The sequence below is a fragment of the Ambystoma mexicanum genome, chromosome 14, assembly GCF_040938575.1.
Source record: "Ambystoma mexicanum isolate Mex_15411 chromosome 14, UKY_AmexF1_1, whole genome shotgun sequence".
In the NCBI taxonomy this organism is placed as follows: domain Eukaryota; kingdom Metazoa; phylum Chordata; class Amphibia; order Caudata; family Ambystomatidae; genus Ambystoma; species Ambystoma mexicanum.
In genome coordinates, this window is record NC_090940.1 from 511,837,720 (window position 1) to 511,853,055 (window position 15,336).

General features: G+C 42.5%; 1 protein-coding gene across 5 annotated transcripts in view; it reads right to left on the bottom strand.

The window, feature by feature from the left end:
- GOLGA5 (golgin A5) overlaps nucleotides 1-15,336 on the bottom strand; it is an 800,028-nt gene that overhangs the window by 129,730 nt on the left and 654,962 nt on the right. For all 5 annotated transcript variants that reach the window (XM_069637743.1, XM_069637746.1, XM_069637745.1 and 2 more), the window contains one exon: nucleotides 13,196-13,301. In XM_069637743.1, coding sequence (XP_069493844.1) covers nucleotides 13,196-13,301 — 106 coding nt within the window. The remainder of the gene's footprint in view (nucleotides 1-13,195; nucleotides 13,302-15,336) is intronic.

Sequence of the window (15,336 nt, forward strand, 5' to 3'; positions counted from 1 at the left end):
ATAGCGAATAGCCTACCCGAAAGAATATCGGGAAGGGAAGACTCCCGCAGCCGAAGATAGAACTGGCGAGTATCAGACTCGAGAGGTCTCTGAGGTTTCAGTTGTTTCAAGCAGATCGAAGAAACTAACAAAGCCCAAACGTTCTAATAGAGAAAACAATGTTAAAAGGTGAAGCCTGAACTTGCACACTGACACAAAACAACCACACACAGGAGCAAAAGGGTAAGTCAAGAATTTGGGCGAAGAATTCCCTCACACGGACTCACAAAGCATTTGCAGGCTCCTTGGAGAGTAGCAACGCGTCTTCTTCCGGCATCAACGCGTTGATATACTGCGGGACCAATACACCGGGCGGTTAGCAGCGGTGCATTCTGGGTGTTAACAACTAGACCGCTGTTGACAATACAGCGGTTCGGAAGAACAGCCATGTTGGAGTCAGGCGCTGTCTCGTAAATAGCGCCGCCATGTTGAAGTCAGGGGTTGCTTCATAAATAGCGCAGGGTGTCATATCACTTTTGTAATAACTTTCAGAATACCTGTTTCAGGTATAGATGGATGAAACTAAACCAGCATAAAACAGGTAAATACTTGTAATTATTTCACAGAGGCCAAGGCATAAATTAGTTTTCAAAAATGGATTAGCAGAATTTTCTGATTAAAATATTCTTGATTAGCAAACAAACTTATTTGATTAGCAATTTTGTACGAATATTTTAAATGTCACCAATGTTATGTGTACCAAAGACAAAACATTAGGAAGATTGCAACATTTCTATGTACCTCTGAAGTAATACATTAGTGCAAGTAGTGTCTGTAAAATGTAAAGGTTAGCTGCATAGATGATAAAAAGGCTCTGAAAATGCAGCGTCGCAATAATGTATTGTCTACACATTTTTAAGTAAAGTTTAAGTCATTGTATCTAAATCTCATAGGGCCTCAACACAACTTGGGCGGCATCCTTATTTAACAACTTTAAATTTTTAGAAAGGGAATTGCAGAACTGTCTTTGCCAGACAGGTTATAGATAGCTTAATAAAAGTATAATCCAAATTACTTCTAGTTTGCAATTATTTGATAAAAGAGAGAATGGGGCTCATTAGGAGTCAGCCGGTCCGGAAACAACGGTGGTGGTAAATCCACCACCACCGTTGTTTCTGGACCGGCTGATTCCGAGTTTTGCAGGCGGGCGGTGTCACTCCCGCCAGGTCTGACCAGGCGGAAGTAACGCAACCTGCCTGCAGGCAGAAATTGAACCAGTGTTTCCATTGTCCCCATCCCCATGGATGGGACTCCATGGACATGGGGATTTACGGAATTCCGCCTCCGGAATTACTGGGTTGCTGGGTTTGTAATGCCCCTGTGATTCCGGCAATCACGGAGGCGGAATGGTATTTCGGGTCCGGCGGCAGCCTGTCAATTTTTTTGGCACGGCTACCGCCAGATTCTTAATGAAGCCCAATGTCTCTTGCCTAGCACTCCCACACAGGACTTTGGCAATTTTAATAGTGCAGCAGAAATCCTCTCCACTATCTCCCATTAGTCTCTTTGCCCTTGCAGTAAACAGATAAAAGAGGGTGTAAGGAGCCCAAAGTACAATAGAGGAATGCCAGGTGAGCTATGCTTTCATTGAACAAGGTAATTTAATTAGTTAGCTGAGCTACACAAGTGCCAATTTAATTAGCAAACTTACACAATTGTATAGCAAATTGCTATGTGACAGTGCTTATTGTATGCCTTGGCGGCCTAACCCTTTAGACGTCCAGCCCAATCTAGTTATGAGTGTTACAGAGACAGATTGGAGGGCAGAACAGGTAAGGCACAGGCTGTAGAAAGTCCAAGGCTGCCAGAGGAAGTCTTCTGTAGCAAGTGTGAGAAACCTGAAGGTGTCTCACCAGCTAGTCCCCAGGGATCGGTCATCCAGGTGGCCAGGACACGGCCATCGCTATTGGATCCAGTTCCTGGGGGTGAACCAGTGCGGGAGGATCACCTGGATGAGGGGTTTTCGGGGAGAAGAAGTGGGACACCGGACGGCTAGACGCGGTATCCCCTTTCCTGTAACACCTTTTCCCCATGCTACCATGTAGGATACTTAGGAACTCAATCCCCTCCGTTTCCCGACACAAACACGTTCTCATGTACAGCTCTCTGTCAGAGAAAACGGACTAACACCCGCGCTTTATACCTGACATGTCCCAACTCAATCGTCAGGCAGAGTCAGGCAATTACTGATAATTACACACACCTGACTTCCATCACACTTCCCCCACATGGATAAAAGGTGTAGCACGAAAGCACACTCTGAGCAAGGCAAAGAACACAAGGAAGCAGCAGTTCAAAGATGGCAGTATAACATGAGGAGATAGACAGCAAGACTGAAGAGGATTGCAAGGGGGAAGAGCCCTTGACCTTTTCAGATAAAGACTGTTACTTTCAAGAGCCTTCGAGAATAAGAAACATAACACCTGGAATTAAAGCTGAATACACCTGCATTGTGTGTCGGAGGTAGCCAGAGCTCTCCAGCATTAATGGCCAAGGCAGGGAGAAGTGTTTGCTGCTGTGGTACTGTCCTTGGCTCCTATAACAAAGCAGCGCCAGAGACTTATACCAGACCGGGCTGCGTTAGCGGCAAGGTTGCAAGCAGCAACATTGTATAGAGAAATCAGAAGAGAACAGTGTGTGAAACATATGTGACGAGCAACGTGAATAATCAGCAGATGAGTGACAACTTTTGAAGCTAAGACAGATACCTTAAACAGAGTGGTCCGGTGCCGCATGGGTGCTCATTCAAAGGTCTCTTGTCAGGTATCCAACTGAAAGATGTTGTAGTAAAAAGGAATTGTGAAATTCAAGTGGTCCTGCAACGAGTCAAGCTTAATCCTGTGCACATTCAAAAGTCGATAGTTGTAACTCAAGGAAATTGGTCCGAGCCCGGCTGAGGGAGACTAATTGTCTAAAAGGGGATCTGAGCCCGGAAGAGGGGGATGCAAAGTAATGTACATTGTATAGAACGATCAGAGCCCGGCTTAGGGGATTCCGGTGTAAAAAGTGAGTCACCTGAGAAAAAATATTCTCTGAACATCGTATAAAGGGATCTGAGCCCGGCTGAGGGAGATCCGGGGTGAAGAGTGGATCGCCTGAATTGAACGCTTATGAGAAGAAAAAAACTCTTCATTTGTTTTTGTACATCAGGCCCTCTGAATCAAGAGACTTTGATTAGTAAAGAGACTTGAGCACAGAAATCCCTGATGCTAGTGATTGAACTGTATCCTCGTGCCGAAGAAGCCAGAGATTGCGATACACTTGCGTGAATCGCCCTGTCCTTTGCTGAAAACGTGGGGAACGGAGCCAACGGCCTGAACATCCTGACATATCATTTTGTGAACACTTCTTAATTTTCATAAAAACTACCCCACACTCAGAGGTAAGGATTGGCAATAGGTTTTTTTAGTATAGACCCTTTGTATTTGACAAAAACCCCAGTAGGACTGCGTTATTATTTGATGGTCGTAGCTTGCTCCCATCTGTAGATTTAGGATTAGATAGGCGTTTATCATACCCTTGTTGAAGTTTAATAAACATCCTTGAACTGTGGTAACTTGTGTCAAGTCTTACTGTTGATGCCATGCCTTCCATACACAAGTAATTAACAATCTTTGTTGAAAAAAGGGTCAGGGACGTCGGAGAAGGCTCCCTGTAGGCACACAGGCGTTAGGCCTGGGTGAATGTGTATGTGAAAACCCCCAAACACACAAATTAGCACTCCAGCAACACAGGAGCAGCAAAGCAACTCTAGATAAGCGCTACCACGAGTCTCACAGTACCTTAGCAGTGAAGGAGTTGCAGCACGATGCCCCAATGATGCAGCAGCAGCATCTGACCAGGTCACCGAATTCTTGGTCACGCAGACGAAAGAAGAGACACTGGAATGGATCTCGCATCCGCATTCCAGTGAAGAGGTTTCAGAAAAAAAGGATACTAAAGGGTTCTGTGCTTTTGGCACCCTTTTCAAGACACCAGTGAAGCACCATTACCGCCTGATTGATTCATCTCGCTTTCTTGTTCCAGCACTCTGTGAGGTGACCTCAAGGAGTGCAATCCTGCCTCTGGAGGCCCAGAAGGAGCCCACCAAAGTTTCGGGAGGATTCGATCTTCAGAAAACGATGTACTCCACAGTGGGGATAGGTCCCAGGGTATTGGCGGTTTGCAGCCCATGAAGGTCACAGCTTGTTGTGGGATGGCTATAAATGCAGGGCGTCTCAAGACTGATTGGTCCCACAAGTCTAAAAGAGAGAGTCATACTCTTTGGAGTTTTCCTGACCCTTGGAATAAGTGGTCAGACAGCAGTGATTGCTCAGAGGGCAATTCCGGTCATCTGGAAGTGGATGTGGACATCTCTTCTCTTCCTCCTCGTCGATTCTTCTGTTCCAGATGTCGGCTTGTCTACAGCCTCAGGATCCATGCCTCGTATGCAGGAACTTAGCCAATCAGCACCCATGCACCATTCAAACTATGGGTGGTTCTGCTTAATTTATGCTTAGTTCAAAATGGTGCAGGCGCAATGCATTCTGGGAGCGCTCGCAGCCATGTTGGATATTTACTTCACTCCGCAGTGAAAGGCTGCACACATTTTGCTGAAGTGTTAGATTCACAGTGCTGAGACAAACATGCTTTTTCAAACTTGGTATGCAGTCAAGGCCATTTCTGCTGGGAAAAGCTAATGTTATGACTTGCTACTGTTCTCCGTGGAGCATGTTTTTAGAGCAGGGAGGCCCTGCGGTCCTTGGGGGGAGCTCTCGATTGACCCAGCTGGCAACTGACGGCTGTTCCTCAACTGCGCAGGTGCAATTCCAGAAGGTTTGAGAATTAACTCCTTTTTTTGGAGTGCCTATATAGGCGGAAACCTGGAGGGGTCAGGTGAGACTTCAGCCAGAGAAGGATGCTCCGTCTGGCCTTCCTGTGAGCTGTGGCACTCTCGTCCTGGCTGTCCCCGGGGTCTTCGAGCCGCAAATGGGCGAGATGAGGAATGATAATACGCTCACGGTGATGTATTCTTTCTTTGACTTTTTTACTTCTTCTGCGATTTATGTCCATGTTAGTTTTATGAGTTATTTCTATGTACCTGTAATCTTTGAATAAATAGCCCTAAAGAGCTGATTATCTTCTAAAGGGTGCGTTGCTGTGAGTTATTGTGTCTGTCTGTTTTTTGGGTTGAAGAATTTGCTCTATAATTGCATTGGTGATTTATGGTAGTTCTGTGTACTTTTCAGAGGAGAGCAATACATTATGGTGCTGTGAGCAGGGTTATTTGTGATGAAGTGATCCAAATATTCTGTTTGAATGCAGACAGGCTTCGGTTATCTTGCAAGCGAAAGTAATTGGGCAGCGAGTGTTGAACTGTTAAGCTGTTTTTTTTTCCCTTGCTGTGAAATGACAATTGTGTGAGAGAATGCAGTGCAGAATGAAGAGCAGGCTGTAGCCTTTCCTTGGTCGTCTCACTGCAGCTCTGAGACAGCCAATAGACAGCACTTTTGTGTCGGCCTGCCGCGGCCGATAGCATGTGTGGTTGAGATCTTTCCCCGTCAGTAAATCAGTCGTGGCTGACTTACTGCTTGGGAACGAAGCCAGGGAGCCGAAAAGCAATGAGCAAAGCGGGAAAATGGCTATGTTCACAGTGCTCCGATGAATGGTGAAGAAAGATTTATGTTCAATTAGGAAAGAATTTTTTTTTAATGCGGTTTCCCTTGACAAAGTTGTAATTTGGATTACAAAGTGAAAGCTTGCTCTATTTTGGCATGAGGGCAGAGAAAGAAAAAGTTGAAAGTATTTGACAGGCAAATTGTGACTAGTGTTTAAACATTGTGACTCAGCCCCAGTGTGCTAGCGAGTGGGGGGCTGTAATATAAGGAGGCGAAGTTGCGTCTTTCTTATAATGTATGCTTTTGAAGTGTTCACATTCCTGAAGATAACGTGGAAATGAGCCGTGTTTAGGAGAAAGAGTAACATCAGTGTTGAAAGCCTAAAGGGTTTGTTTTTGTAAACTGTAAATTCCATGTGCTGGTGGTGCATTCTGTTTAAAGGAACACACTAAAAAAGTGCCTGCATTGCATTTTAGCTGTGCCATGTTTGCAAGGGGTGAGAAACTCACTTGATAAAAAAAAGTGAGTGAATGGCATTTGAATTTTCGATTTTTGTGTATTGATTTGAAATTGCAGAATCAGTTTGCAACGGTTTGGGGGGAAAAGACAATTTATATTTTCTAAATTGCCCCTAGAGTATTTTGACTGTTCCCACACTATGCCATGGGATTGTTGCCAATGGCCAAAGTACTGTTGCTATTAAGGGATGTATGTTTTACACAAGACAAGGACAAGTTGATTGTGATATATAGTGATAATGTTGTTGACACATTAACAGCCCACAAGCAATATAGAGTGTGGGTTGCTCTTGCAGAAAACGTGCAGGGAGCTGCACTACACATGACATGTTTTAAATGCACTGAAATAAGTGGTTACATTCTGGCAATGGTACAACAGAATGGAAAATCTGTGTGTGATAAGACAGCACAAAGATTCAGTGGGTTGAGGGTTCTTTTTAAAGATCGCACATTGCATTGGAGTGAGTTTGTGAAGCCAAACTACAAGGTTACGAGGAAAAAGAAAAATGTATGCCTTTAAATGGGACATTGATCAGCAGCCTGCTTTTAAACAGGCTAAAAAACACTTTGCAGATTTGCAGAATTACATGGAGTTGAATCTGATGACAAGAAAAGGTGCCTCTTTTGAAAATAAGAGTGTTGCTGTGCAGAGCTTGTGGCTTGAAGATAACTTGCACAGAAATTCCTGTCATGGGCTGGCTGCGTGAAATGGCTATGAGTGGAAGAAGTGAGGAAAGCAGAATGCCGCGCTCCTGTTCAGTAAAATGGTGTTTACAGAAGCTGGCAGATATGGGAGCTTTTTATGAGTTGCTGGAGCAGCGCAGAAAACAGTTAATCTGGATGAACTGTCTGAAACGAGTGGCTTCCATTGAAGCCGCCCCAGTTTAACAGTTATAGGCCTAAGAGCAAAGAGACAAGCTTGCTGCATGCGTATGACGCTGCCATGTGCACAGGAATGATAAACAATGATCAAGCAGTCGCATTCCATCCTGTGAGAGACACTGTTAATGAGCAAAGGAAGAGGTGGAAGCCAGAATGCTGAAACTGAACTGAAGGCAATAATTGCTGTGAGTGAGGAGATGAAAAAGAGCGCAATCTACCTTACACATTCTGATGTACGCATGCTTTCTGACACTGGCATGCAATAACAGAGCTGATCAGAAGTAAGGAATTTGCCCAGTATCAACACTGGAAGAAAAAGAAATGCTGCATGCAGATGGCAGGCTGGGAGCATCACGCATTTGAACATTTGGGAAAACTGTGCACCTGTGAATGGGCTAAGAAAAGACAGCTGCCCATTTCAAGAGACATTGCCGTGCAAGCTGCATCTCAGCACCCCATGTGATGTGAAGTGAAGTAAAGCGCTGTGCACTGGAGAAGAAACCTCTAAGCGCTTTAAGGAGTGAAAATACACAGCCAGCAAAATGCAAGCTACATTGCCAGGGCTGGAATAACTGACAAAGACATTATGGCGTTCCAGATGGAAGCAAAAAACTGACAAAGGTAGCCGTTTTGCAAGAGACAACATGCAGAGCGGGGCTTTGGAGTATAACATGAACACGGCACATTAGCCATGATCCAGAAGCCTCACGGCTTAGTGCAAGAATGAATGATTTGTTGAAGCAACTAAAGGAACTGACTCAGACTATCGCTCTCAAAGGGGCGGCCCAAGAAACCAGCAGACACCCTTTGGGAAACTAATAAGTGGAAAACCAGAGGCTTTAAAGACACTGCCTGTATGGAGAACTGGAGAAAAGATAAACAAAGCTGCTTGTGCAACTGCAGGCGGTATTGGACTGAAAGACTTTACCTTTGAAAAATGGAGTGATGCCAGCAGGGCAACCTAAATCAAGATCATGAAACACTGGCAGCAAGTTGGCGCCTGGCGCCTGGCATTCGTGATCGCTTTGGTGACAAAGAAAAGCATTGATCCATTGAGAAGTGCGACCTGGGTACTTATTATATGGCTATTGTAAAATCACAGATCAGTCTGAGGTACCATTAACCAACTATGATCGCATTGCACAAATTAGTTTGTGACTAGGCAGTTACACCCCGTATGGTTGAGTGCAAATAAGCCCCCAGTAACATGCAGGAGGGTGACAAATAATTGCGGTAGCAATGATATGATAAAGTGTGTAGTTACCTGATGAGACTTCTGAAGGCGGGGGTGGTGTTAAGGTAAGGGGTGGACAGCGCTGATATTGAAGTTTTGATGACATCCTAAAGTAGATAACACTGATAGTGTACCTTTTGATGAAATCTTAACATTTCTGTTTGTATTTTGCCTAGGCAAATAACCAAGACAGTAGCGTGCCATGATTGGGGGGTAGACGTGTGCAATTGCCGGGTGACACTGATCAGTCAAGCAGACGCATCCTCAGAGAAAGCGGGTCACTGCGAGGTGCAATGTGAACTTTGAACCTGTCCTGTACCGCACTCAATGCTACTAACGTGCGTGAAGCGTGAGGACATTTGTTCTGCAACCTGCGAGAAGTGTCCAACAAAGTAATAACTTTTCCAGAACTGTCACGGTGCAGACTTGGCATATTGTCAAACATTTGATGCTGCACATTCAAATGATTCAGTCGACGGTTGTAATGACCTTGTTGATATGTTTTGCCTTTCTTGTCTAAAGGACTGCGGACAATGGGTTGTGGACTGTGACATCATGCACCACAAACAGCTGTGTGAAACGGCACTTGAATGCCAACATGTTGAAACCTGATTCTTAAATGCATTTTGAGATTAATCTGTGAAAAAACTAAATGTTTTGCCCTTCCCACTGAATTGCTTTAACCAGAGATGTTTAGACTTTTCCAAAATTACTACATTGCATGTAGCCAGGAAAATGATTTATGAATTGTTGGGGCAGCAGGGTTGGGCAAGCAGGAGCATAATATATTTTGAGACAAAAGGAATGCGCACACCAAAGTTAGCTGTGCGTATGTTAAGGCCTTTGATTTGTAGTAATGCTGCCAAGTGTGTGAGCTCTAATTAGAGATGGTAGCATTTGAAACAGAATGGCTCTTTTCATGTGGTAACATTACATATACTTATATTCCAGCTAACATTTCTGGAGGTCCATGTGTTTTGACTCGATTAGGACTAATGATGTTCCCTTTACACTCAGCGATAACTCGAGGTAAAAGGTCAACCTTTGAATCTATGGGATTATCTCCTGACTGTGATTCACATGTACATTTACTATCAAAAACTGAGGTTTTAGCATTAACTCTTTCACTAGTAGGTGTTTGGGGTTTAGCTGCTGTAGGTTACAAATCTTTGATGAAATTAGCGTGTTTAGTAGTTAAAAGTCTTAATCATACTTCGAAAGCTCTAGAGGAATTACTCCTTGATAGTCAAGTTATTAGAAAAGCTACTTAGCAGAACAGAGCTGCTGTTGATTACTAATTGCTGAAACATAATTTAGGTTGTAATGCCTTTGAAGGTATGTGTTGCTTCAATTTGTGTGACCACTCACAATCCAATGAAAGTCATATTAGAGGTTTGAGGGATCCCATTTTCTCAAGTATCTCAAGATCAAAACAGAAGCTGGTGGGATTGATTATTTTCATGGATACCTGATATTGGGGGTACACTACGTTATATTTTTGCTTGCATTTTTATTATATTGTCCATTATAATTGCTTGTTGTTGTTGTCTTCAATGTATTCCCAATTTAGTTTTAACATTTCGTAGGTTTCAAAGACCAGTTCCAGTGCCACCTGGCTACGGAAGATAAATATCCAAAGGGTGGAATGTTCTGCTTAATTTATGCTTAGTTCAAAATGGCATAGGCACAATGCATTCTGGGAGCACTCGCAGCCATTTTGGATATTTACTTCACTCCGCAGTGAAAGGCTGCACACATTTTGCTGAAGTGTTAGATTCACAGTGCTGAGACAAACATGCTTTTTCAAACTTGGTATGCAGTCAAGGCCATTTCTGCTGGGAAAAGCTAATGTTGTTATGACTTGCTACTGTTCTCCGTGGAGCATGTTTTTATAGTAGGGAGGCCCTGCGTTCCTTGGGGGGAGCTCTCGATTGACCCAGCTGGCAACCGACGGCTGTTCCTCAACTGCGCAGGTGCAATTTCAGAAGGTTCGAGAATTAACTCCTTTTTTTGGAGTGCCTATATAGGCGGAAACCTGGAGGGGTCAGGTGAGACTTCAGCCAGAGAAGGACGCTCCGTCTGGCCTTCCTGTGAGCTGTGGCACTCTCGTCCTGGCTGTCCCCGGGGTCTTCCAGCCGCAAATGGGCGAGATGAGGAATGATAATACGCTCACGGTGATGTATTCTTTCTTTGACTTCTTTACTTCTTCTGTGATTTATGTCCATGTTAGTTTTATGAGTTATTTCTATGTACCTGTAATCTTTGAATAAATAGCCGTAAAGAGCTGGTTATCTTCTTAAGGGTGCGTGGCTGTTATTGTGTCTGTCTGTTTTTTGGGTTGAAGTATTTGATCTATAATTACATTGGTGATTTATGGTAGTTCTGTGCACTTTTCAGAGGAGAGCAATACAGTGGTGGTAGCCCCCCAGTTGGAAATGGTCCAGGCATGCACACCAGAAGGCAAAGAACAGCAGAGTTTCAGAGTCCTCCCCTGTTTACTGTCCTCACAGACACACTGTAGCCTTGGCGGGCTTCACAAAGGATTCCTGCTGAAGACAAATATAAAACCAGGACCTTCTCCACCCAGCATGTCAGAAGAAGGTCCGAGAAGGGACAAGCAAACAAGAAATGGTGAAAAAAGAACAGTCACCATTTTGGGTCAATGGTAACCCTTCTGTGCATTAACACAGCTGTCAGTACAGCCTGGGAGTATAAATTGCACAAAAGTAGGTAGGATAAAACCACTGCCACCAGCCATTCAGATTAACTTGCCACTGTAACCAAAATGTTACAGGAGCAGTGAGAAAGGGGATACTATGTAGCCCATCAGCACTCCACATAAGGTGGAGTGTGCTGATCCTACAATAGGAAAATATAGGAAGGTTGAAAAATATCCTCATATAGCATAAAATAAAAAGGGAAGGCCAAATGACTCCCAGCAAGAGAGGGATGTGTGATGCAAAAGTCAAAAGACAGATGCCATAAAACTTGGAGTAAAGTATAATTCCAAGAAAAGGTTTTAAAACCAAAAGGATCATAAAAGATAGGGTAAAAGAAGGAGTGTGTGTGTGGAAAAAGGTTCCCACTCATTTAGGGGAACAGGCCAAAAATCCAGTAGTCCAGCACACAGTGATGGGTGACTCACATGTAGGAGTCATTGTGCATAAAATTGAAAATCTACCTACCAGTATATGATGTTTTTAGTGAAGTCGCTGAAGCAATATCAACTGACACTGTGTGGGTACCAGAATATTTTCTCTGCACTAGGAACAGAGTTTATGGAATATGAGTCACCATTGGAAAGAGGATGGTTGCTTGATCCTGTGATTTGATCTCATTAATTAATAGTTTATAAAAACTGAGTTGAGGCTCTTGGCAGAGACCCTGAAGTTCACTGCTGGGACTAGGTCTTGCTCGCCTAATGGGGGTCTCTGATTTTGACGTGTAAAATCTACCAAGTAAAATAGCACAATTGACGTCTTATGATGCCAACACAGATTGGATAATGGTGAACTAGGCTCAGGACCACCGATATAACAATAAGAAAACTACACAAAATGTAAAAGGTAAACAAAAAAATACAAGAAAATGTAACAAACACTCTCTACGCCTTGTGGCGTTAAATGGCAAAATAGGTGCCTTTCAACAAAAGATCACCCAAGAAATGTATTTATTCAGAGGTGTGTTGCATCGTTGGGATTGCAAGATCCTTAACTGTAGTGAGATAAAAAATAGATTTTTCTTCTGAAATTTAAATAAAAGGATAATGTTGCATTGTGAAAGAGACATTTCTTTTAAGTACAAAATCTCTACACGGGTGAACCGTAGAGGAACATGGATATGCAGTTCTCTAGACTATGGGTCATCCCAAACCTGTAGAAGCATAGCTGACACTGCATTCAATTCTTTCAGAGCATAACTCAGACGAATATACTGATGCAAAGGGTCTTCAGGAATGTTGAGAATTAACCACCTCCAAATTTATCTGTGTACACATTCAACCTAAAAGCTGCTCACATTGGTATTTAGAAGTGCATTTTCCAGAACTATATGATTCCATTAAATCCATTTATTCGAATTTGATAACATCTAAAAAAGTTATTTAAAGAAATGTCATTGCAAATGTATGTGGGGGAGACCACCCGATATCACGCCCACATTTATTAATAACCCAAGCCCCTGATAAATTTGTGCCAAAATTCGATGGAATCGAATTCGATATCTCCTATGATGCAAAATACCTATATCCATGTTTCTAGGTGCTGCATGGTGGATATGGATAAGTAACTGTATAACAAAAATGATATTCCAGATGTAAATGGAAAGGAATAGGTTAATAAAATTGACTGACCGGTCAACCACATATGGGCTGACACATACTCCTTGATATCAGAAGAACTTTAACTACTAGTAGGGCTATGGTGAATGCTGAAGAGCAACGAATGGCGGGATATAACCCTAAATCAGACCCATCTATGATTAAGAAACCTTAAATACAGTTTGAGGCTTTGCCAGGTAGGTTTATGTAAGATGCGGTCTTTGAAATATACTGAAAATAGCCACTGTGCCACAGCATGACTGTATTGAAGAATTCCAGTAGTAAGAAATTGAAGAGCACAAAAAGATGAAGAATTGTCTTTGATGTCCACTTTTTTGGATGATATTGTGAGTAAAAATCCTGCCCTACGAAACATCCAAGACAGACAGTGAGGTGAAATCAGATATTTGCTTTTGTGAAAATAGCAACCACTTAAAACCTAGGTTTTGCTTGGAGTGGTACTCTTTCACCAAGCAAGGCTGTATGAGTTGGTAATTTTGGATATTATATAGTCTATGAAAATTGGAAATTACACTAATGCATTAGTTCACAGAGCTTTAAGTTACTTTTTAGCACTATTACACTGGTCAAACAGGTGATCTCTTACCTAAACCTGTCTATGGTACTGGCAGCTTTGCGTACTCTCCCATACATTCCTTCCACATTGGTATCTGAATCACCAAAAAGCACAGGGACATTGCGCATGCGGGTTCCTGCAAGAAAATAGAAAAACACATTGACTGACATATAGTTAATTAGGCATTAAATCCATTATGATACAACAATAACATCATCTGCTTCTAACTCAAATGATAACTTCAACAATTAATACACTTTTTGATACAAATCCTTTAATGGACATTTTTCAATTGACGTATTACAACAGTTGTGTTAAGAAGGATTTCCCAAATCAGCCCTGGTGGTAGGATTTTTGGAGGCCTGTCTATTTTGGTAAACAAGGAAGACAGGGAGAAAGAGGTTTGCCAAACCCAATCAAGGTGAGGTGGCAGAGCGGCAAGGCTAAGCCTCCTGGAGGGTGTAAGAATGGTTGAAGACTACAAGGAGTCCACACAGAGCAACACCAGTAATCCAAGTAAGTATATGAAAATACTATTTAAGCAGGTAAGAATAATCCATCATAAACATACATACACCCGTAAGAGAATTAGATTAAATTGGTCGTCCTCTCTCGCATCCTGCCCCATTGAAATCAATTTTCAATGCGTCCATTCGTCTTCTCTATCTTCTTTCACCACGTGATTCTATTATTCCCTCACTTTCTGCTCTTCGTTAGCTTTCATTTCATTTTCATCTTAAATGTAATTTCCTGTGTTTAGTCTTTAAATCTCTTTATGGTCTTGCACCATCTATCTTTCTTCCCTGGTTTCTTTTTATACTCCAACTCGTTCTCTCTGTTCCAAGTCTCAGTTTCTTTTGGTAGTAAATAGTTCTTGTGTTAAATCCCATTTCCGTTCTTTCTCTCTGTTAGCTCCCTCCCATTGGAATTTGCTTTCAGTATCTGTCCGCTCCATCTCTTTATATTCTCTTTTTCATCCTTCACTGTTGTGGCTTGTCTTTTTAATAAACCTAATTTTTGCATGGGTTCATCGAAATTATAATTCAATTTCATTGCATAACTTTAGTTTCTTTGTTTGTGACTTAAGGTTTTGATATTCCAATAAATGATTTAAAGATGAGGATCATAAATTATTTATTTTCTGATTTTCACAGTGCACCAGAAGATATTCTTACTTTACATAGTAATGGGGAGGATTTGAAATACCAAATTTAACTCAGCAATTGAAAAGCAAGAGCAACATTTTAAATGGGCCATTGTCCAAATTCTTCCATAATAGGTAGAGTAACCCAATTAGGTTTTTTCAAACATTCGCTGTTTTTGTACAGAAGAACAAGTTACTTACCCCTGGTACGTTCTTTCGACTGGATGTTCTTCCCACGTATTCCCTATCTTAGATATCTCCAATATCCAGCTAAAGCCACTTTGGAAAAATACATTCGTCAGAGGGCACTGTGCGCCGATTCGGTCGACTCAATGTCCCTCGAAGACCTCTGTCTTGATGATGATGTCATCGAAGATGTATATATAGCACACGCAGCGGCCGTTGGCTTCAGTTCTGTTTTTTCGTGTCATTCTCAAGTAGAACTACCCGCATAAAAGTGGATTTATCCATAACAGAATCTGAAGGAGCATAAACTGCAATAACATGGAAATGCTACAGCAGGTTTTTCTGGGAGGGGCGATGAGGAATATGAGGGAGGAACATCCAGGCGAAAGAACGTTACTAGGGGTAAGTAACTTTTGTGTCCTCCCACGTATTCCTCATCTTAGATAGACTCCCAAAGCAGTTTTTATTTTGGAGGAGGGAGTAAGAATTTTGTCATAAATGGTTGCCATGAACGGAATGAAGGACTGCCTTCCCAAAGCTTCCATCCTGACTTAAGGTGGAATCAAGGCAGAAATGCTTAGTAAAAGTGTGACTTGTAGACTAAGTGGCTGCTTCACAGATGTTTTTAATAGGAAAACCCCTTTGCAAAGCAGAAGAAGTATCTATGCCCCTAGTGGAATGGGCTCTCAAGCCTTCTGGGGGATCTTTACCAGCCAGCGTATAGAATTCAGAAATAGCTAAAATAATCCATCTGGACAAGGTCTGTTTGGTTACAGCCTGTCCCAACCTATGACCAGTGTATCCTATGAATAGTTGGTCATGCAGACGAAGTTTTGACAAC